The 24,781-nt window shown below is 42.2% G+C and overlaps 1 protein-coding gene and 1 long non-coding RNA gene across 2 annotated transcripts in view; one reads left to right on the top strand and one right to left on the bottom strand.

Annotated features, from left to right (window-relative positions):
* LOC132375177 (uncharacterized) overlaps positions 1–24,781 on the top strand; it is a 252,359-nt gene that overhangs the window by 49,139 nt on the left and 178,439 nt on the right. The gene's annotated exons all lie outside the window — the stretch shown is intronic.
* Positions 5,446–6,422, bottom strand: LOC132374194 (eukaryotic translation initiation factor 4E-like). Its single transcript, XM_059937721.1, has 2 exons — positions 6,157–6,422; positions 5,446–5,843 (listed from the first exon to the last, which is right to left on the bottom strand). The coding sequence occupies exons 1-2, from the start codon at positions 6,420–6,422 to the stop codon at positions 5,456–5,458; spliced, it is 654 nt and encodes a 217-aa protein (XP_059793704.1). The 3' UTR covers positions 5,446–5,455.

Raw genomic sequence — 24,781 nt, 5'->3', positions numbered from 1 at the left:
AGGCTCATGTGGCCAAAATCAGGCATCATGTGCCTTTCTTTTTCAATGAGAAGAACGTCTTAGGCAGTCACTGGTCCAAGAAGGTGGAGAAGATCTGAATCCAACTCACAATCCAGAGGAGTGTAGGAGGAGCCCATTCTAGATCAGTTGAAGCTCAGGTATCCTGCAGAATGAGAAAAATGTTTGTTGTTATAAGCTATTAAACTTTCATGGATGCTTGTTACACATTATTATTGCAGTAGTAGCTGACTGATACATTGAGGCTGAGGGTCAAACTCAGTCTGTGCCCACAGCCCTTGCTTTTTTCTGTGCCACACCCTCTTCTTGCCTCTAAGGACACTTATTTTTGTCTTAGCATACTGATGCGTTTTTTCTCTTCCTCCTGTTAGACCTTCAGTTCCTGAAGGACAGAAAATTCATTTCTGCCATCTCCCTGCCCATACCTAGCATAAATCTCTGTACCTTATTGCTGTTCAAGACAGATTTTGGATAAATGGTAAATTTGAGGCTCATGGTGGTGATAGCCACAGATGGAAATTATGTCCTAATTATCTGCTGGTAAATAGAAATCACTGGTCTCACGTGGAACCAGATGAGATTTAGAAATGGATTGGCACAAACTCATCTCCCTAATAATGACAGGGCTTAGACGTGGCAGCAGAAATAGTGAGGTGAACCACAGTAATTTTCTTCTAACACTAATGGTCTCCCCATTATCTCACCTTAGTGCATGGTGAAAGGTATTTCTGGGTTCATCTGAAAGGGTTTGTGATTAGAGTAAAAGACTGTATCAAAATGAAAATAGTTTACAGGTAGTGTTCTCTGCTTGCCCAAGAAAGCCATCTTGTCTACTGAGAAAATTGGGGAGTGTTCTTTTCTGTAATGTAACTCTTTTCATTTCCTGGTTTTAGTCAAATAGGTTTCCTTAAAATGGCCAAAAGCATGACATATTGGTATGCAATATGCTGCCACACCCGTGTTGCTGTATGATTTCTGGTGGGACTTAACTGTTCTAACAAAAATGTATATCAAACTATAAAAACTGAAATAAAATACAAAAGAGCACCATGGTACCTTGCTTATTCTTGGAGTAACACACAAAGTATTGAGCAGATCAAGGCAGAAATCTTACAGGTCAAAGATACATGGGGGTGGAGTGGCTAAAAAAAAGTCAACTCACCCAGAACATGGTGTGATGATTCTTAGTTTGATCCTGAAATAACTTTGGCTGTTTTTAGTCAAATGGTAGTAAAAATAGGAAAGGCTATCACAGAACAAAAAGGCTCAAAGTAGAGCTGTGATCATCTCTTGTCAGGTGCTACCCAGGAGAACAGATATGGAACTCTCCAGTATGTTCAAACCATCTCTGCCTTGGCAAAACTGAAAGACATGGCAGGACCTCAGAAAAGAGAGAGGATGAGAAAGTTTTAGCATCTGGCTGAGGTCAAAGAGGAGATTAAATGTGTCTTGGTTATGCCTAGGCTCCTTAGAAAACTTTTGCAGTGACTTCATTTGCAAGAGAACAGGAGTGAGGTCTAAAAAATGTCACTTGTGACCCTTTACTGTGACATAAAGCCCTCTTAATCCCCTCAGAGCCTTCAGGCATAGAGTTTGGTTCAAGGTATGAGTTTCTGAGGTAGAGACTGAAGGCATTTCAAAAAAGCCTACTAGAGTGTTAGAACATCTCAGTGCTGGTCAGCTGGTCTACCTCCGTGCCGTACTATGGGACAGTTCATCCGGTGATTCCACGGGAGTCCAGCTTGCAACCTTCAGCCTTGCAGGATCGGAAGTTCACTCCTATTGCTGATTTATGGGGACATGAATAACAGAGATATTGAGCCATTCAGATATTACTGCAAATGTACAGATTTATATGGGGAATTGGAGCAGTGAAGGAGAATACTCATGTTTGCCTAAACCAGCATATCTTAAAATCTCTGACCCATTCGCATCATTCTTTCAACAAATACTCCCTGGGTGCCTGCTGAGCGCTGGCCATGCAGGAGACCATGCTAGAGGCTGTAATTTGTGGTAAACAAAACAGACTGCCCTGTGTCCTTGGGACTCATATCCTAGGAGGTCAGACAAGTCAGTACATAAGATGATTTCAGATAGTGGAAAAACAGTACAAGTAATTTAAAACAGGATTATAAGAGTGAACAGAGGTGCTACCTGTGATTCTTTGTGGTGTTCCGGTCCCTGGTTCCATTTGTTCCTGAGGACAAGCTGTAACTATTAGTTTGATTATGAGCAGGACCTCTGAATCCCTTTGTTTGCGTAAAAGAGTGCCAGTTGGGTTTCTGTCATTTCCAGTCCGAGTCCTGACTCATGTACTTCATGACTAATAAAGGAAAGTCTGGACTCCTGAGCCTGGCATTGGAGGCCCCTCTCAAGCTGGTCCCAGTTGGCATTTGCAGCCCTAATTCTCACTGTATCCCCAAAGCACCTTGCTACTCCCTGTGACACAGCTAGCCTCCTTCTGCCGTGCCTGCCTTAGAAAGGAGGACAGAGAAAGCGCTTTGGAACCTTCTACTGGGACCTTTAGTGCTGCCCATTGTCTAGATTTACCCCTGCCCCAATCCCCTGGCCAATGTGTCCATCTGCGAAATATAAATGGTGTTCACGGCCCCATTTGTAACTTCCCTCCTCCAGGAATATATCAAACGCTTCAGCTAAAATGAATCTTCTCGTTGCACATTGAGCCTCTGTCAAAGCATTTAATAAAATTTGCCTTGCAATGTAATTACTTACATTATGGGTCTAATTGCACATATGAATCCCTGAAGAATGGAATCTCTGCGTTTAAAAACTTTTAACTTTGTGCTGTCTTCAATGCTTGGCAACACAAATTGAATTAACATCTCTGATACAGAAATACCCTAGAAGGTATAAAGTGCTGTAAAGAGTTCAGGGTAATAAAAACAAGAGCAACCCTATTTTGTGTGTTCTCTGTGTCAGGCATTGCATAATGCTTGAGATACAGCATGTAATTCTTGTTTTGGCTAACATAGGGTTAACTTCTCCAACAGGCAAATCCTGGAGTCTCAGTGGCTTAATATAGCGGTTTACTTCTTGCATTTTCGCAAGTCCAGTATTTGAATTTGATGGGCAGTTCTCCTCTCCAGAACGATTGAAAGACCAGGTGTCTTGCACTTTCTGGTATGGCAGCAGGTAGAGCCTAACGCCGTTTGCTGGGTCCTCTGCATCAAGAGGCTTGTTGTGTTTGTGAGTGTGGAGAGCTACGTGCAGACTCTGGTGGGCCAGGCCTTGAGGTGGTGGGAGTCACTTCCACTCGGTGCATTGGTTAGAACTTGATCACATGATCCCGTCTCGGGGCAGAGAGGCCTGGGAAGCAGGGTCCCTGGCTGAGCAGTGCTCCCAGCACGGCTGTACTCCATGGACAGGGGGCCTGAGCCTCGGTGCACAGCCAGCCATTTACGCTGTGATCCTTGTAACAACCCTATGAGACAGGTTCTGTTTTTACTCTCCTCTTAGAGGTCAGGAGCTTGGAGAAGGGAGATGAAGTGACTTGTTGAAAGTACCCTGCTAGAAAGTTCAGAACCAGGTTTAGAACCCAGGTCTCTCTGCCTTTCGAAAGCTGCCTTGGCATCGATACACGAGGCAACATTTCTCTTCGCTGCTCCTTCTGCGGCATCTCCCAGACTGCGAAAAATGGTTCTCACGTCAGGCTCCCGCTGTTGAGCATGCTCAGTAAACCCTCCGGGGTCTCTGTTGAAGCATCCCCTTCTGTGCAGGTGTTTGTGGTCTCTGAGCGTGGCAGGACCCATTATCCCCTCTGTGGCCAGACCTGTACCGTTTCCCATCCCCCCCTCTGGGTCTGCTGCATCCAGGCCCACAGCGTACACTCTTGGGGTTTATGCGGGATGGACCGTGAGGTCCAGCAGCTGTGGATCCAGCACTCAGCAAGTGGAGACGCCGTTCTGGGGGGAGAGGTGTGTCTCATCTGCGGGGAGGATGTGGTAGAGGGCGCAGGGGAAGAGAATGGGAGAAGGAGCCGGTCTTTTTTTTCTCGGGATGATGTGTGTTTCAATCAATATTGAAGAGTAAACATGCATGAAAAAAAATGGACACAGTTCAGCCCATAGCTTGTAATTGCTGTTCCAAGAAGGAGTGCTGCGACTAGGCTTCACTGTTGGCTCTTAAGTTTCATATAATAAACCATCCGTGGATTTATTATTTTTTCTGAGACTCCTCCGTGTCCCCATGTTCCGTGCTGTGGAAGATTCAGAAGGAGTTTCATTAGTTAAGGTCTTGGCTGACAGTCTCTTTTGGGGAGGTGAAGCGTCGGTACACAATGACAGTAGGTGGCTGCTTTTCGCCTAGAGGCACGCCGCAGCTGTGGGTGGCTCTGGTGACCAGGGAAGGGAGGGGTCTGTGTGCACTGAAGCGGCCAGCAAAGGCTTCCTGGAGGAGGAAGGGCTTGCTTTTTTTTTTTTTTTGTCTAAAAGACAATTCACTGTACACATTCTATTTACAGTTTTCTACAGTGTCTTAATATGAATGGGACCACTTGAGCCATTTTTTTAACCAAAGCAAAATAACCTAAGTATAGCAAAGTGTTAAAATACAGCATAAAGATACAAAAACAGGCATACTAATTCTAATTAGGAATGTAATTATGATACATTTTTCATAATCCACAATTATGTTTAGGAAATCACACAAACATAGATCACTGATTTGAATGAAATGCATAAATTTGTAGTAAAGCTTTGTAGTAATAAAAAAAACCAAAAAAAAACTACCAAAGAAAGCACAAAATTAATCTTTATTCCACCTTTGTGTCATATTCCTGGATCCTTCACCAGTATTACATGAGGAAAAAAACAAAAGCAAAACAAATGAAAAACTGAAATCAGAATCACTAATGTTATCAAGTAGGGAAACAAATAAATTAAAATCTAGCAGCCATCAGCAAGAGTACAGCACAGACAATGCTGTAAAAAGAAACAAGGAAAATTGTTAGAAAACTGCATGCATCATACTCTTTCAAACCAGCAAAATAAGCTCCTGCATACAATGGAACATAAACAGAATCGTTCTCTTGTAAGGTATAGAAATGCAGATTCTTTTCTTTAATATTGTAGATGGGCCAGATGTGTTTGTAATGGTTAAATCTATTAAGCTATTAGAGAGTGGGTCAGGAACACATTTATGGATTCTGGGGACGATGTGTACTGACTGCACTTCTTTGATTGGGACAGAGGACACTCTAGCCAAAATTAAAAAAAAAAAAAATATATATATATATATATATATATGAACACAGAAGTACAAGACAAAGGCGAATGAGACTTCTCTTATATCTTAGCAACATTTAGATGGAAATCAAATTTAAATGCAGTCCACTCTGCTTTTGAAGAGGCTTTGGTTCAGCTCCCAAATCTCGATTGCTTGACGCAGTCTCATACGAGAATACTCAGAAGGTGTCTTCTTAAACAACAAACCTATTTTTAGTGGTGGAGCCGCTCTTAGTAGCTGTGTCTGCATGGGACTGATAACCAGTCACTATCTTTGGAGGAAGTCCTAACCTTTCCTTGTATACCCTCCCTATACGTGTAACAGCTTCTCTGTTTTCACATTCAGTGGTCCACATTGCTATTTTTTCACCTTTAGCTCTAACATTAACAACAGCTCCACATACATCATCACTGTAGTCATCAAAACATTCTCCAGTAAGGCACAGCAGTGTCGCCAGCCGAAAGCGATCGAGGTCCCTTGGTCTCTGCTGTTTGTTCAATGTAATTACACATCGTCCTCCTCGTTCGTTTTTCTCATCTTCCCACATAGGCTCAATACCATCCTTAAAAAGTGAGTAGTGGGCTTCCCTGTGTGGCGCAGTGGCTGGGGGTCTGCCTGCCAATGCGGGGGACATGGGTTCGGGCCCTGGTCTGGGAGGATCCCACATGCTGCGGAGCGGCTGGGCCCGTGAGCCACCACTACTGAGCCTGCGCGCTACGATTGCTGAAGCCCGTGCACCTGGAGCCCGTGCTCCGCGGCGGGAGGGGCCGCCGCAGTGTGAGGTCCGCGCACCGCGGCGCAGCTGGAGAGCGCCCGTGCGCAGCAACGGGGACCCAGCGCAGCCAAAAATATAACAATTAATTAATTAAAAAAAAAAAAAAAAGTGAGTAGTCCCAGCCAGGCATTAAACTGCTAGACAACTGGATATGGTTGTACAGAGCCCAGAAGTCTTCAACAGTATCAAACTTAGAGATCAGCCGAAGGTTTGCTTGCCAAGTTTTGCTTTTACCATTTTTAAAAATCCAGGGTGCCCATCTGTTCTGTAAAGGATGTTTAATATAGTGTTCTGGGTTAGCAACCTCCTGATTAGATTCTGTTTTCTCTTCTTCTGTAGGTGGGGGATGAGCAGTAGGGGTGGTTTCCAGTTCCACAGTCACCATCTTAGAGGCATCTGGAAGAGCTTGCTTTGAAGCCAGAGAGGTGGGACGGATTTAAATAGATGGAGAAGAAACGGCAGAGCATTTCTGGCCACGAGGAAAGAGACAGACTTGTTGGGGCTGAATGAATAGAGGTGCAGTCAGGGTGGGGATGAGACCTGCCCCGTTGCTTCAGAGGCTGTGGCCGGGGAAGCAGCAGGGGATGGGTGGGGGGGGGGGGTTGGGGAGATTGAGAGGGTAAAAGGGGTCAGAGGGCAAAGCATCATTAGAAGATGACTGGAGAAGTTGCAGTAACCGAGCCAAGGGTCCCACTTGCTACTGTTTCTTCCCAGGAGGGCTTGTTCTTCCTTGATAGGTTAGAGATAGGACCAGGGCACCAGTTAGAAAGCTTGGCTTGGTCAGGCCCTGGTGCACATTGAAGGGGCAGAATTTAAGAAGAGTTATTCATCGTGGGCCCCTGTAACCCTTGTCCTTCTGTCCTTCTCCGCCCTGAACCATCACCACCGCCATCACCTCTGCAGATAACGCTTCCCTCCAGTTCCCACTCCTGGGAATGTCCGTGCCTGAGACCAGGTGTGTCAGAGAACATCATTCTTTCATGCTTTCCCAGATTTTTCATGCTGTCCTAGGGACAGGTTCTCGAAAAGTGACTAAGCTTGAACATACGTCAAACCAGTTGGGTGAGTGTAGAGCTTGATTAAATTTGGTTTCACAAAGTGAAAAAATACGCCGTGTCTTGCCTTGTAGCATTTCAGGGTTATTGGTGCTGCTTTGATCCTGAGCCAGGGTGGCCAATGCTGGGAGTGAATCCCCTCTGTCATCCCTTCAGAGCCCTTTGCTGTTTTGACCACACTGGCTTCCAGGGCGCTTTCCCTCCTGACCCAAGTTTGTTTTCATAGGAAACAGACTCTGAAGCAGGAATTGAGAGCAGGAGGTTCCCTGGGAGGGGTGCATCACCTTGGGCAAGGATTCTTCCCTGGCCAAGGGCAATTCCTGGGCAGGATTGCAGCTGGGGAATGAGACCTTTGAACCTGAAAGGGGGGATGGGGAGTGGGGGGGGTTGTCTGGGCAGGACAGTGCAGCACCCACTATAGCTCTCAGCAGCCAGCACTTGAGTTCTCTCAGCAAAGAGACAAGAGACCCTCAGGCTGCTGGACCCCCTTTGCCATTTCCTTCAGAAAGCCCGGAAGTGCCTGGGAATCTATATACCCCAGGGCAGCCCCTAACCAATGACGAACACAAACACCCTGCTTCTTTCACTACCATGGTGACCGTTGTGAAGTGTGACCCAAGTTGTCTCCACAGCTCCCCACTGGGATTGAGCCATGGTCCCCTCCATGGGATGGATACTTGCCTGATGGCCCCTCTTGTTTCATCCCTTTACCTCTGGGTCCCGTGACCCCATTCAGATAGTTCCTGGTTTTTTGTTTTTCCTGGAAATGCTTCATAACAACTCACTTTCTCCTGAGTTCTGCGGTCAGCTTTGTCTGTTCTGGGGAAGTAGATCCAAGACAACCGCTTTGTGACCCTTGAGTATGTTACTGAACCTCTCTAAGCCTCAGTTTCCTCATCTGCAGAGTAAGCACAACAGTGACAATGAATGTGTGGGATTGTTGTAACACACCCAGGACAAAGTAAGTCCTGAGTAAAGACAGCTGTTATTAACTGAACAGTAATGCTCTCTGGTTTTGGCTAGAAGAGCCAGATACTGCCTCATTTTTGCTGAAAAGTGTGAGCTTTGCATCCTCTCTGATTGGACTTGAAACTCCTTCTACACCTGAGGTCCTCTTTCCTCATTGTTTCAGCTTCAGTCGCAAGTATCGGCTGCACTTTTTGTTTTTCTTTCAGTGTGAAAGGAGGAAATCCCTGAAGGAAAGGTCCTGAGTGTTCTTTTGAGTTTCTGTATATTGAGTTTCCTGATAGCCTCTCCTTATAAAGAAACTCTTGAACTAATTAAGCTAATTGGAGACGAAGCTGGCTCATTTTCACATGCTGCTCAAGCGAAAGTGCCTGATATTTAAGAATGTAAATTTCACTAAGTTTTTAAACTGTGTTTTGCACTGGGGATCTTGGTGGTCGGGGTCTTCACTTGGAATCGGTGGGGAAGAGCAAGGGCTCGTCATCCCTGGGGTCACCTTCGCCCTGGATCCAGCTCTCCTGTCCCATCCTTGTTGACAAGGCCCGTTGCTCCGCCACCATGGCTGGTGTGGTGACCAGAAACCACATGGGTGACCCTTGAGGACTGATGGCTCTGCAGGACCACCCTTGGCTGCAGTCCTCAGTCTCAGCTGCCTAGAGAGAGTCTGGCATATCATTTTGAATTTGTCAAGGTAGCTCTGCTTGGTTGACTGTGGCTGCCTGAAGAGCTGTGTTAAAAAGGATTCCGAGTTCTTCTTTGGCTTCCGTGAAGAAGAGAGCAGAGATTATTAGTAACATCTGCTGTGAATATTGAGTAGGCGATGATGGCGTGTGTTTGCGAGACTGGTGTAGAGTTCCGTGTTTCTGCAGAGATTCCAAGTTTTCTATGGGTAATAAAAGTTTCCTATTATTTTATATAATACTATATTATATTTTGTATATGGTATTTTATTATAGCTTGGAATATATTCAGATATATTCATATTTATAATTATATTATAACATATAAAGTAAAAGTATATATAATATAAACTATATAATAACATACATAGGAATGTATCCCAGATTTATATACATATATACATGAATCCCAAAAGGTGAGGAATATGAGTATTAGCATACATCCCCTTTAACCTTCTTCCAAACCCTCATTCTGAAATGAATTCAATTGTCAGCTAAAATTACCTCTGCTTACAGACTGTATTACCCTTAACAACTTATTCAGTTTTTCTGTGGCTTGGTTTCCTCAGCTGTTAAATGGATGGAGGGTCTGCCCCCCAGGGTTGCCATGGGAACTAAATGAGTGCTACATCTGCAGTACTCAGGGCAGTGCCTGGTACCTAAGTAGACAGAGATGCATTAGCTCTTATAATATTCAAATCACGTTACTCTGTATCAAGCACCCACTGTTTGCCACCAGCCAGTGTTCTGTGGAGGCTGCTGTTTAATCTCCAAGGCTGTCCACTTATCTCCCTTTTCAATCAAGAGGAGAAGAAAGTAATTTTCATTTTTATGTCAGCACTGCTGATTTTCTGATGAAGTTTCCAGAACATAGAAACCCCAGGGAGAAGGCTTCTTCTTTAACAGTGCTGAGACCGAGGGAAAGAATACCCATGACAAAGAGTCTGTGTCTTTTCCTGTAAGACCTGGAAGATGAAATTAAAGCTTAATTTCTTTTCCCCTCTTGACCGTAATGTTGATGGAATTTAGCTATTAAAAATAACTCTTCATGTAACTTAGCTCATTGGGTTTTCTCATGTTTACATACAGAGGTCATCGTTAGCTTTGCCTTTGCAAAGCAGGGTGGGCTTATGGAAAGAACCAGGGTTTTGGTGTCAGATAGAGTTGGACTCAGCCGCACCATGAGCTGTCTGACATTGTAAGCAAAGTGACTTGACCTCACTAAGTCTCCTGTCCTCAGCTGTAGAATGGAAGACTAGCCAGCCCCTGCCATTCGTTGGGTCTCTGCAAATTCATGCTTCAGAGCCCGCTGTTCGGCGAGGGTTATACGTTATAATGAGAGTCCCGAGGTCCTGCAAACTTCTAAAGTGCCTTCTGAATCTTCAGAGAAGAAATTAAATTACATCTAGCTGGTCTCAAATATAATGTATCATTGTTATAAGCCTTTGAGCATTTGAGCATCAGTAAACCTGTGTAGGCTGATCTGGTAATTTTGTTCAGATTATGGGGTCATTCCCAACCCAGGGAAGGTACCATAGCCCGCGGCGGTTGGCTGCTGGATAACAGGATTCTTTTTCCCATAGAACCACTGTGAGGCCTGGATTAGTGGCTCAGCATAGGCCACAGACGCCCACTCAACACATAAGGCCCTTGGAATGTACAGTGTGAAATTCACCTGCACTGGGCTTATATAATTGTCAGTGTACTTGAGTTAAATTCTAGCTCTGTCACTTGCTAGCTTTGGGATCTCAGCTTCTCTAAACCTTAGTTGCCTCACCTGCAAAATCAAAATGAAAATGTCTTCTTTGTGGGGTTGTTGGAGAGATGAAGTGATATCTGGTAACTGTTCCATCAGTCGTGCTTGGGCCTACTCTTCTATCGTTACGCTTATTTGTACCAAATATATCAACATTTCTGTGGAAAATGTATGAGGTGAATTTCAACTCCAGATTTTAGGAACACATCGTCCTGCACGGTGTTGCTCTGAAACCAGTGTTCTCCCGGATCTCAGTCTTGGATCATGGCGCCCCGTGTCTGGGGGAAATGTCCCAGGGGAGCTAAGTATGGGGGAGTAAAAGAACAGGGTGGGGATCTCAGGATGTAGACGTTTTTGGTGGCCTGGCCAGGTAGGGGGAGTGCCCTTGGGTTGAATCTGAGTGTCACTTCCATCACTGCCTTTCTCCTTCGCCAGCCAGGATGCTGGTTGGGCTCCTCCCGGATCCTCCGTGAGAACTCTTCTCCGCTGGAGCCTAAGGAAGGCGATCTCAGGGTTTACTACTGCTCTCCTGCTCCTCATACAAGCACTAGGCTCATTCGAGGTTTCCTTAAGTGGTTTTATTGTAGAGTAAAAAAATGTTTTCAGGTGATATCACGTAGAATCTTAAAAACTCAGAAATGAACTTATTTACAAAACAGAAATAGACTCACAGACATAGAAAACAAACTTATGGTTACCAAAGGGGAAGGGGTGGGGGGAGAGATAAATTAGGAGCTTGGTATTAACACATACACACTACTATACATAAAACGGATAAACTACAAGGACCTACTGTATAGCACAGGGAACTATGTTCAGTATCTTGTAATAACCTATAATGGAAAAGAATCTGAAAAAATATTTATAAATATATATATGTTTATGAATAAATAAATATAGCTGAGTTACTTTGCTGTACACCTGAAACTAATACATTTTAAATCAGCTCTGCTTCAATTTAAAAAATGTTTGTTTATTTAAAAATTTACATACGGTAAAATTCACTCTTTTAATGCATAGTTTTATGTGTTTTGACAAATGCATATAGTCTTGTCACCATCATCAAAATCAAGGTACAGAACATCACCCCCCAAAATTCCCTTTGGCAGTCCCCTTGGTGTTTTACACTCCTGATGAAAAGCAAGATATCAGGCAGAGGGGAGTAAATAACTTTTTTTGCAACTTGCCCTTTACCCTTTTCTCACACACACTCTTTTGTGGAAGACAGAGTTCCCTCTAAGAGGCTAATGGACCACAGAGAACTGTCCTGTGGGAGCTCAGTGCTTTCTGGGCTCTCCGAGATCTCTCATGGCAACCAGAGCGGGGGTGGGGGTTCTGAAGCATGGGGCTGCCAGGGCCTGGGGACCAGCTTGATCAAGGAGACCACCGGGGCTTAGATTAAGGGAGCTAGGGGTACCAGAGGAAAGCTCTGAGAATTTTTCTTCCCTTGCTCTCTCACCACACACCTGCCTGCCATGAAAAATCCTGGGCTGCAGGGTAATGAGCTGAAAAGCGAAGACTAGCTCAGAGCAGAGGATACAGGAGTAAATTGGGAAGAGGGAATAGGATGGGAGAGGAATATTAGGTGTCTGAACAGGAGAGCAGAGAGAAGTTGCAAGGTTGTTTTCGGAAAGGTTTCCATCAGGACCCTGCCGGCCCAGAGTCATCTTTGTGTGAATGAGAATACGTAGCCCTCTTATCCTTCTGCAGCTCTGCTCCCACAGCTAGCTGAGGGGTTTCTGCCCCCATGCACCCTTCAGCAGGGCATCCTTGAGCAGGACACAACCTGCACATCCTTTTGGTGAGAACATCCATTGCAGTTCAAACACGAATCAGGCATCTGTGTTCGGTGTATCCTTCCCCGATTACCCAGGAAAACAGAAGTGTTGCTGAATGAAAAATGATTTGTGGAAAATGCACTGGCTTCAGCCATCAAACTTTTTAGCAGAAATATTAAAAATGCAGGTAAAAATGTTCCATTAGGACCCTGGCTGTCCGTATGTCTTGGTGAGATCTTATTATGGAATGTGTGGTAAATGCTTGGGCTTCAGTAGCTAGCAGCAGTTCCCTGCCTTTGTGTTTCACATTTCAGTAAAAAATATCAAATGTCAAAATGCACGTCACTGTCTAAATAAAATTTTACACCAAAGAATGGGAGGAATGTTGCTGTTGAGTCATGAGATGTCACGCCTGACAGGAATGCTGATGTCTTGAAGGGGCGGCTGATGAGGACAAAGGAAGGAAGTGGGACTATTTTGCTGGGCATGAGATTGGAGATTTGTGTCTGGCAGTGTTGAATTTTCCTCACCTGTGACAAAATCACAGCCTGGATCAGAGTTCCGTGTGTAAGTCATCTCCATCCTGGGTCTGGGTGCAGCATCCCATAGGCTGGGAATATGGACTAGTCTTTTATTTCTTCATCTGGAAGGCTTGAGAGAGTTTTAGGTTTTTTTTTATGGTCACATAATTTTATTATTTTAAAAAATTAAAAATTTTTTATTTTTTTATACAATTTTTAAATGTGACCTTCCATTTACAGTTATTACAAAATACTGGCTCTATTCCCTGTGTTGTACAATATATCCTTGTAGTTTATTTTATACCTAATAGGTTGTACCTCTTAATCCCCTACCCCTGGGTTGCCCCTCCCCACATCCCTCTCCCTACTGGTAACCACTAGTTTGTTCTCTGTATCTGTGAGTCTGCTTCCTTTTTGTATATTACCTAGTTTGTTATATTTTTTAGATTCCACATATAAGGATATGATACAGTATTTGTCTTTGTCTGACTTATTTCACTTAGCATAATACCCTCCAAGTCTGCCCATGTTGTTGCAAATGGCAAAATTTCATTCTTTTTTATGGCTGAGTACTATTCCATTGTATATGTATATACCACATCTTCTTTATCCAATCATCTGTTGATGGACATCAACAGATGCTAAGCTAAGTTTTTTTTAAAGATGATGATTTCCCTACCTGGGCTCTTTGGTGGGGCTAATGGCGGACTCTGGGAGGGTTCACGCCGAGGAGTACTTCCCAGAATTTCTGCTGCCAGTGTCCTTGTCCTCACGGTGAGACACAGCCATCCCCCGCCTCTGCAGGAGACCCTCCAACACTAGCAGGAAAACAGGAAACTTCCACAAGCCTCTTAGATAGCCTCATACACCAGAGGGCAGACAGCAGAAGCAAGAAGTACAATCCTGCAGCCTGTGGAACAAAAACCACATTCACAGAAAGGTAGACAAGATGAAAAGGCAGAAGGCTATGTACCAGATGAAGGAACAAGATAAAACCCCAGAAAAACAACTAAATGAAGTGGAGATAGGCAACCTTCCAGAAAAAGAATTCAGAATAATGATAGTGAAGATGATCCAGGACCTCGGAAAAAGAATGGAGGCTGAGATTGAGAAGATGCAAGAAATGTTTAACAAAGACTAGAAGAATTAAAGAACAAACAAACAGAGATGAACAATACAATAACTAGAAGGAATCAATAGCAGAATAATTGAGGCAGAAGAACGGATAAGTGGCCTGGAAGACAGAATGGTGGAATTCACTGCTGTGGAACAGAATAAAGAAAAAAGAATGAAAAGAAATGAAGACAGCCTAAGAGACCTCTGGGACAACATTAAATACAACAACATTCGCATTATAGGGGTCCCAGAAGGAGAAGAGAGAGAGAAAGGACCAGAGAAAATATTTGAAGAGATTATAGTCGAAAACTTCCCTAACATGGGAAAGGAAATAGCCACCCAAGTCCAGGAAGTGCAGAGAGTCCCATACAGGAGAAACCCAGGAGAAACACACTGAGCCACATAGTAATCAAATTGGTAAAAACTAAGGACAAAGAAAAATTATTGAAAGCAGCAAGGGAAAAATGACAAATAACATACAAGGGAACTCCCATAAGGTTAACAGCTGATTTCTCAGCAGAAACTCTACAAGCCAGAAGGGAGTGGCATGATATACTTAAAGTGATGAAAGGGGAGAACCTACAACCAAGATTACTCTACCCGGTGAGGATCTCATTCAGATTCGATGGAGAAATCAAAAGCTTTACAGACAAGCAAAAGCTAAGAGAATTCGGCACCACCAAACCAGCTCTACAACAAATGCTAAAGGAACTTCTCTAAGTGGGAAACACAAGAGAAGAAAAGGACCTACAAAAACAAACCCAAAACAATTAAGAAAATGGTCATAGGAACATACATATCAATAATTACCTTAAACGTGAATGGATTAAATGCTCCAACCAAAAGACACAGGCTTGCTGAATGGATACAAAAACAAGACCCATACATATGCTGTCTACAAAAGACCCACTTCAGACCTAGGGACACATACAGTCTGAAAGTGAGGGGATGGAAAAAGATATTCCATGCAAATGGAAATCAAAAGAAAGCTGAAGTAGCAATCCTTATATCAGAGAAAATAGACTTTAAAATAAAGAATGTTACAAGAGACAAGGAAGGACACTACATAATGATCAAGGGATCAATCCAAGAAGAAGATATAACAATTCTAAATATATATGCACCCAACATAGGAGCACCTCAATACATAAGGCAACTGCTAACAGCTATAAAAGAGGAAATTGACAGTAACACAATAGTAGTGGGGGACTTTAACACCTCACACCAGTGGACAGATCATCCAAACAGAAAATTAATAAGGAAACAGAAGCTTTAAATGACACAATAGACCAGATAGATTTAGTTGATATTTATAGGACATTCCATCCAAAAACAGCAGATTACACTTTCTTCTCAAGTGTGCACTGAACATTCTCCAGAATAGATCACATCTTGGGTCAGAAATCAAGCCTCAGTAAATTTAAGAAAATTGAAATCATATCAAGCATCTTTTCTGACCACAGCACTATGAGATTAGAAATGAATTACAGGGAAAAAAATGTAAAAAACACAAACATATGGAGGCTAAGCAATACGTTACTAAATAACCAAGAGATCACTGAAGAAATCAAAGAGGAAATCAAAAAATACCTAGAGACAAATGACAATGAAAACATGACGATCCAAAACCTATGGGATGCAGCAAAAGCAGTTCTAGGAGGGAAGTTTATAGCTATACAAGCCTACCTTAAGAAACAAGAAAAATCTCAAACAATCTAATGTTACACCTAAAGGAACTAGAGAAAGAAGAACAAACAAAACCCAAAGTTAGCAGAAGGAAAGAAATCATAAAGATCAGAGCAGAAATAAATGAAATAGAAACAAAGAAAACTATAGCAAAGATCACTAAAACTAAAAGCTGGTTCTTTGAGAAGATAAACAAAATTGAGAAACCATTAGCCAGACTCATCAAGAAAAAAAGGGAGAAAACTCAAATCAATAGAATTAGAAATGAAAAAGGAGAAGTTACAACAGACACCACAGAAATACAAAGCATCCTAAGAGGCTACTACAAGCAACTCTATGCCAATAAAATGGACAACCTGGAAGAAATGGACAAATTCTTAGAAAGGTATGACCTTCCAAGACTGAACCAGGAAGAAATAGAAAATATGAACAGACCAGTCACAAGTAATGAAATTGAAACTGTGATTAAAAATCTTCCAACAGGGCTTCCCTGGTGGCGCAGTGGATGAGAATCTGCCTGCTAATGCAGGAGACACGGGTTCGAGCCCTGGTCTGGGAAGATCCCACATGCCACGGAGCAACTGGGCCCGTGAGCCACAACTACTGAGCCTGCGCGTCTGGAGCCTGTGCTCCACAACAACAGAGGCCGCGATAGTGAGAGGCCCGCGCACTGCGATGAAGAGTGGCCCCCCACTTGCCACAACTGGAGAAAGCCCTCGCACAGAAACGAAGACCCAACACAGCCATAAATAAATAAATAAATTTATAAGTGATGTTTAAAAAAAAAAAGCAGAAAAAAATAGTAATTAAAAAAAAAAAATCTTCCAACAAACAAAGTCCAGGACCAGATGGCTTCACAGATGAATTCTGTCAAACATTTAGAGAAGAGCTAACACCCATCCTTCTCAAACTCTTCCAAAAAATTACAGAGGAAGGAGAACTCCCAAACTCATTCTGTGAGGCCCCCATCACCCTGATACCAAAACCAGACAAAGATACTACAAAAAAAGAAAATTACAGACCAATATCACTCATGAATGTAGATGCAAAAATCCTCAACAAAATACTCGCAAACAGAATCCAGCAACACATTAAAAGGATCATACACCATGGTCAAGTGGGATTTATCCCAGAGATGCAAGGATTCGTCAGTATATGCAAATCAATCATTGTGACACACCATATTAACAAATTGAAGAATAAAAATCATATGATCATCTCAATAGATGCAGAAAAAGCTTTTGATAAAATTCAACACCCATTTATGATAAAAACTCTCTAGAAAGTAGGCATAGAGGGAACCTACTTCAACATAATAAAGGCCATATGTGACAAACCCACAGCAAACATCATTCTCAATGGTGAAAAACTGAAAGCATTTCCTCTAAGATCAGGAAAAAGACAAGGATGTCCACTCTCACCACTTTATTCAACATAGTTTTGGAAGTCCTAGCCACGGCAATCAGAGACAAAAAAGAAATAAAAGGAATACAAATTGGAAAAGAAGAAGTAAAACTGTCACTGTTTGCAGATGACATGATACTATACATAGAGAATCCTAAAGATGCCACCAGAAAACTACTAGAGCTAATCAGTGAATTTGGTAAAGTAGCAGGATACAAAATTAATGCACAGAAATCTCTTGCATTCCTAGACACTAATGATGAAAAATCTGAAAGAGAAATTAAGGGAACACTCCCATTTACCATTGCAACAAAAAGAATAAAGTACCTAGGAATAAACCTAGCTAGGGAGACAAAAGACCTGTATGCAGAAAACTATAAGACACTGATGAAAGAAATTGAAGATGCTACCAGCAGATGGAGAGATATACCATGTTCTTGAATTGGAAGAATCAATATAGTAAAAATGACTCTGCTACCCAAAGCAATCTACAGATTCAATGCAATCCCTATCAAATTACCAATGGCATTTTTACTGGAACAAAAAATCTTAAAATTTGTATGGAGACACAAAAGACCCCCCAATAGCCAAAGCAGTCTTGAGGGAAAAAATACAGAGCTGGAGGAATCAGACTCCCTGACTTCAGACTATACTACAAAGCTACAGTATCAAGACAATATGGTACTGGCCCAAAAACAGAAATATAGATCAATGGAACAGGATAGAAAGCCCAGAGATAAACCCACGCACCTATGGTCAACTAATCTGTGACAAAGGAGGCAAGGATATACAATGGAGAAAAGACAGTCTCTTCAATAAGTCGTGCTGGGAAAACTGGACAGTTACATGTGAAAGAATGAAGTTAGAACACTCCCTAACACCATACACAAAAATAAACTCAAAATGGATTAGAGACCTAAATGTAAGACCAGACACTATAAAACTCTTAGAGGAAAACATAGGAAGAACACTCTTTGACATAAATCACAGCAAGATCTTTTTGGATCCACCTCCTAGAGTAATGGAAATAAAAACAAAACTAAACAAATGGGACCTAATGAAACCTAAATGCTTTTGCACAGCAAAGGAAACCATAAACAAGATGAAAAGACAACCCTCAGAATGGGAGAAAATATTTGCAAATGAATCAATGGACAAAGGATTAATCTCCAAAATATATAAACAGCTCAATATTAAAAAAACAACCCAATCCAAAAATGGGCAGAAGACCTAAATAGACATTTCTCCAAAGAAGACATACCGATGGCCAAGAAGCACATGAAAAGCTGCTCAACATCGCTCATTATTAGAGAAATGCAAATCAAAACTACAGTGAGGTATTACCTCACACCAGTTAGAATGGGCATCATCAGAAAATCTACAAACAGCAAATGCTGGAGAGGGTGTGGAGAAAAGGGAACCCTCTTGCACTGTTGGTGCGAATGTAAATTGATACAGCCACTATGGAGAACAGTATGGAGGGTCCTTAAAAAACTAAAAATAGAATTACCATATGACCCAGCAATCCCACTATTGGACATATACCCAGAGAAAACCATCATTCAAAAAGACACATGCACTCCAGTGTTCATTGCAGCACTATTTACAATAACCACGTCATGGAAGCAACCTAAATGCCCATCGACAGACGAATGGATAAAGAAGATGTGGTACATATATACAATGGAATATTACTCAGCCATAAAAAGGAACGAAATTGGGTCATTTGTAGAGATGTGGATGCATCTAGAGACTGTCATACAGAGTGAAGTAAGTCAGAAAGAGAAAAACAAATATCATATATTAATGTATATATGTGGAACCTAGAAAATGGTACAGCTGAACCGGTTTGCAGGGCAGAAATTGAGACACAGAAGTAGAGAAAAAAACGTATGGACACCAAGGGGGGAAAGCGGCGCTGGGTGGTGGTGGTGGTGGTGTGATGAATTGGGAGATTGGGTTTGACATGTATACACTGATGTGTATAAACAACCATCTTGTTTATGGTTTCCTTTGCTGTGTATAAAAAAATAAATAAAACAAACAAACAAAGAAAGGTGATGATTTCCTTTTTTTTTTCCATGACAGCTAAATATTCGGGTACATAACAGTTTCTCAATATCTACATCTATTGGATTGATGAATATGTATAGCAATAACATATAACAAATATTTTTATTTTTATAAGTATTCCATAGCAATGCTAATTCTTCATCACTGTGTTGGTAAATAGTGTGGCTTGGAGGAAAGAGACCACACTTTGGACTTGGATTCAAATCTTTACCTTTTCTGCATCTTACTATTTGTGCAACTTTAGGAAAAGAAAAATTTTATGAGTCTTTTTTTTATATCAGAGTTTACAAGGCCTGTAGGTTGAATGATCCTTTCCCCAGACAAAACTGAGTAGGATAATAACCTCTCTCAGTTAACATTAAACTTGGGGGTTGGATGTGGGTATATGAGTCAGGATATCCCAAGTGATGCTGCTGTAACAAACAGCCCCATGGTCTCAGTGCCTAGATTAACAAAATCCCATTTCTCTTTGATGCAAGTTCTCTTGGGGTCCTGGTGGCATCCCGAGTGTTTCTGCACTTTCTGTAATCGAGGCTGCCTTCTATTTCCACATGAAGTCTCTTCCCTGATTACTGCAGCAAAAAAAGAGTGCTAGAACATTCCACATCATCAAGTAAGTGCTCCAGCATGAAAGTGACACATGCTGCTGCTTCTCGCAACCCCTAGGCTGGCAGGCAGGTGGGAGTCAGGGAAGTGTAATCCATCCATCCAGAAGGGGAGGATATCTAGATATAAAAGGACATTAGATGCCTCTACCACAGTACAGGAGATAGATTTTTAACCAAATACATTAGATGTGTAGGTCTCCAGAGAGCCAAATGGCTGATGTTTTCCAGAAGAATATTGCACTGTTGGTAATGGGATCAGACTTCCGTAATTCCAGAAATACTCTGCCAGCTCATGAGATAAGTAAGAGTTAAATTCTGTGCTTTTATGAACCTGGATTTTCACTTCTGTATCAGGCTTCCATTTTTTGCCAGATTCTTTGGGGCAACTAGAAGAAAGTGCCATAGCTGTAACTTTAATGAGGTTATTTAACTTTTCTCAGGGGTTGTCAAATGAGCTGGCAAGATTTGACTATTCTTTGTCCCTCTGCCACAGTGTTGTGGTTTCTATAGATTTTCATGGTCACTGTTAGCAGTCCTGAGAGATAGCCCTTCTGAATATACAGAGGACTCTAAGTGCTAGTGTGGACTTGAGCCTTTTCTGTTTTCTGCACCACTCGTAAGCACGAACCCTCTCGTCCTGTCTGCCTTTTTTTTCCTCAGAAAGTTGGAGTTAGTGCTCTTGACAATAGGGAGCATCCATTTTTTAAAAGTCAAGAGTATTGAGGTATAATTTCCATACAGTAAAATTTTCCCTATCGAGGTATACAGTTCTATACATTTTGACAAATAGATGTAGATGCATAACCACCACTGCAGTTGAGATGCAGGATATCTCTCCCTTTATCCCACTGTAGTCAGTCTCCATCTCTCACCCCAGTTTCTGGCTACATTGATTTGATTTCTGTCCTTAGAGTTTTGTCTTTTCCAGAATGCCGTAGAAATGGAACCGTAGAGTTGGTTGCCTTTGAGTCTGGCTTCCTTTACTCAACAAATTGCCTTTGAGAGTTATTCATGTTGTGGCAGCATCAGTAGTCTTTTATTGTTGAGTGGTACTTCATTGTATCACTATTGGTCTATTCACCATTCATAGTCATTTGGCCTGTTTCCAGTTTGGGAGCATCAAAGGTTTTTAAGAGGAGAATTGAACTATTTTATCATTTGAAGGGTGACTGGGTTAGGGAGTGACCAGTTAGGAAAAGGACCGTATATAAGGCAGTGGCTGTGGATTCGAGGAGTTGTATATTGGCAGTCTTTATCTTAGGTACGTGAAGCCTTTTACACACAGGGAACTAGAGGCTTACGTGGCCACTGGGAGAGGAGGGGCGGGGACACAGGTCTGGATGGAGACCTGATGATCTCAGCTTGCAGCTCTGATCCAGGTAGCTCTCAAGTGTTCCTCTGGAAGCTACTTGCGGATGCTCCTCCAGGTGTCTCAGTCTGCAGAAGTAGTTCGCACTATGTGGTCTCCCAACCTGCAGCATCAGTGTCATCTGGGCACTTGTTAGAAATTCATATTCTCAGGCCCCACCCCAGGTTGCCTAAGTCAGAGACCCTGGGGCTGGGGCCCAGCAATCTGTGTGTTACCAAGCCTTTCAGAAGATTCTGATGCATGCTAAAGTTAGAGAACCATAGGTCTGTAGCATAAGTACAAGGGGTCCCCATGAAGCTCACCTAAGAGCGGCTTCCAATCCAGTGTTGACCCATGTGTCTCCATGTCATTGCTCTGCCTTCCAAATCTCACGCAAGTGGCTCTCATTGACTAAGTCTAATCAGAAACCTTATGGGGGAGGAGATGATGGGAAATGTAGTTATCAGCTTTCTTCTGAAATACACCCAGGAAGCTCATAGAGAGTGGACATGATCGTAGGTTGATGAGGAACAATCTAGCACAATGTGGGGGAAGTTATGGAGTTAGCAAGACGTTTGAGTAATGGTTGGAGGGGGTGAATAACCGTGGGGCTTCTGCAGACGCTTTTAGCTTTAAAACCAGGTCCGCACTCCAACTGTTCTTTCTTCTGCCTGGTTAGGTGGCACCTCACTGAACTTTCAGGTAAATGAGCCTCAGTTCACATGTAGTGGATTTAGTGGCTACATGTGGGTATGTGCTATTTCCAGTCTCTGAGGCAATTACATCAAGTTATACCCGCACACATTGGCAAGGTTGCTATTTCCAGTAAGCTAAGGTGGTTTCCTCCTGCTACGTGTCACATCAGTCACAATGTGTCTGTGGTTTTTCTGCTTGATATTTTAAGTCAAGGAGAAAGGTAAATAATATTTAAGGAACTTGTAAGCCAAGTGTGTAACCATTTTGCACAATTCATGGTTTTATTTAATGAGCTTTAGTACCACAGGATGAGAGTTGTTCCCAAAGGGCCTCAGTCAACTAGACTATTGAACAGAAGTGCAGAATGTAAATTGGGTTTTGACTAAAATCATCCTGCTGTTACTTTTTATGGAACCCATAATTTCTGGTCGAGATCAGGCATGTAGAAAACTGTCATTATAAAAATGCCTTACGGGATTTGACCAACTGCATTTGGAGCGCGAATGAATACTTGGCAGCTTGATTCGTATGCCACTTCCAGTTGTATAGGGCTAAATATATATCACATGGTTCTTAGTAATACTGCTTTCATGGCTTTGTGGATTCCACATACTACCTTTTAGATCCAGTATGCCTCATAATTATTTATTTATAATTTTAAAGCCAGAGGGAAGATGTATTTTCTTTCATTTCCATTCTCAGGGCAGATTTTTCATTGAGGATGATGATGAGATGTTTGGAGAACATGGAGAAAAGGAAGACAAACCATATGATATTTTCCTCCCGGTAACTGAATGTAAACAATTGCTCGAGATTGAATTTCTTTCTTCCTTTGTACTTCCTCCGGGGCTGCTCTGGACTTGGGAATTCAGAGTGAGGCTGGTAACCGGGTCAATACTTGCACAACTGATTTCAAATGTTACTTGCATGCTGATGATTCCAAAATTCCAAAGCTGCAAGTATGGATTTCTGTGTGTCTGCTGGATGTCTTCATCTGAGGGTCTCATACACAGTTTGTGCTGGACCAAACTGAGGAGACTGCTTTCTACTGTACAGGTGCTAGTTCTCCCTTGCCAGCAATAGTAGACATTTCTTGAGGGCAGCATGCCTTCATCATCAGTCTCTTACAAGCCTTGGAGTGTAGTACACACTTAACAAATTCCTATTGATTGGAAAACAGTGGTGGCAACAGCAAGTGGTGTATACGAGCGGGGCGCTGATGAGAATACTCACAATGTGTAGATTTATAACGTCTCCTGTAGCACACCGCTAATTGCCAGAATCCACTTTTAGCCAACAGCATCTTGGCCATTCCAGTGCCTAGTAATATGAGTAAGGCAGTCTGGTACGTTGGAAAGAGCACATGTTTTAGCAGCTGTGTGTTCACATTCTGACTCTGCCCATTAGAATTTATTTAACGACGGACTCTCTCTCAGCTCTGAAATGAAGCTAGCAACATCCACCGTAAGAGAGTGCCTTGGAGTTGCTAAAGTATATAAAACGCTTAAATGATGCCTAGTACTTAGTAGATGCTAAATAAACGATGACTTTGCTTGTGCTACTTCAAATCTGTGTGCTCTCTTGTGGTTAATAAGGGATCCTCCCAATCACTGCAGGAGCTTAAGGATGACTGTGATCTCCGTCTTGTAAATGGAGCCCTCAGCTGGTCAGTGGGGAGCTGGAACTAGGAACTGGGCTTTTTTCTGACACCAAATCCTTTGCTCATTCCCTTGTTTTAAACTGTCAGCACTTTGCAAAAGCATCCTTATTCTACATCCAAGGCAGAATCAATTCCTGTTTTCTCCTCTCCTTGTAAAGTGCTCTGTATGTACTGTTTCTGTGATATTTATCATATTACCTTGTGATTAGAGATGGGTCTGAATTCCTGAAAGCATGCAAGATCTTGAAAGCAGGACCTGGTCTGATTTTTCCGGGTGGGCACAGTGTCTGGCACATAGTAGGTACTCAGTGCAGGTTTGTTGAATTAGGGAGGGGAAGAGTCAGAATGCAGCAGAGTTAAAAGGTTCCCTTAATTAAAGAAAAAGGAACTAAGAGCGTTGCTTGGGGTATTATTCCAAAGCCAGTGTGAGCTAACAAGACAGGAAGCATCCATGTGCAATAATGTGCACAGCCCACCCCACTGAGAATGTTAATTATGTTTTTAAAGGAAGACAGGGAGCCCTGGTTGCTTTTAGCACAAAGCAGTGGGGAGAGGGACGGCCCAGGGAAGGAATGCTAAATACTTTCTCTGATTTGAGTTGCCAGCTCTCTGTGTAACTCTGGAAAGGGAGAGGATTCATGAAAGGTAATTGTGATGTTTATTCATCTGGAGAGATATTTCATCCCTCTTGTTCTGATGATGATTCCACAGGTACCCTTCTTGCCCAAGTATCTTTTTTAGTACCTCTCCTTATGACCTTGTCTAAATCCTCTCCTGTCCTAAAGTACTCGTATCCTCTAGAACTTGGCTCTGTCCATGGTTCCTCTCCACTCTCATATGTTCAAACTGATTTGACATATTTTCAAGGAGAATTTTAAGATGCACTGTCAACATCTTAATGAGCTTAGTCTTTGACTTACTAATTCCACTTTTAGGAATCTCTCCTGTAGAAATTCTCCTTCAAGAAAGTGAAATGTATAGTACATGCATAGGCTTATGTGTAATAATAGAAATTAGAAATATCTGCAATGCTCATCAGTAAAAGATTACTTAGATAAATCTTGCCATAGCCATTTTATGTAACTGTTAAAATGAATAAGGTAGATCTCTATGCAGGGATATAGTTCTATTATGTTGAAAAAGGAAGTTGTAGAATAATGTATATTGTGTGGCCTATTTTCATCTACAGAAAAACCCAGAAGCACATGCCCCATTCATTTATTCAACAAATATTTATTGGTGTATACTGTGTGCCAGACAGCACACAGAAAAGAAAATCTGCCTTTCTGGAGCTTACATTTTCATCCAGGGAAATTAATAGTAAACACAATCAATAAGAGTACCTAGTATGGTAAAATTTATAATAAGCATTAAGGAGAAGTATAGAGTGAACAGGT

This window comes from Balaenoptera ricei, chromosome 11, assembly GCF_028023285.1.
Source record: "Balaenoptera ricei isolate mBalRic1 chromosome 11, mBalRic1.hap2, whole genome shotgun sequence".
Lineage (NCBI taxonomy): Eukaryota > Metazoa > Chordata > Mammalia > Artiodactyla > Balaenopteridae > Balaenoptera > Balaenoptera ricei.
This window is presented reverse-complemented; position numbering and strand designations above follow the sequence as displayed.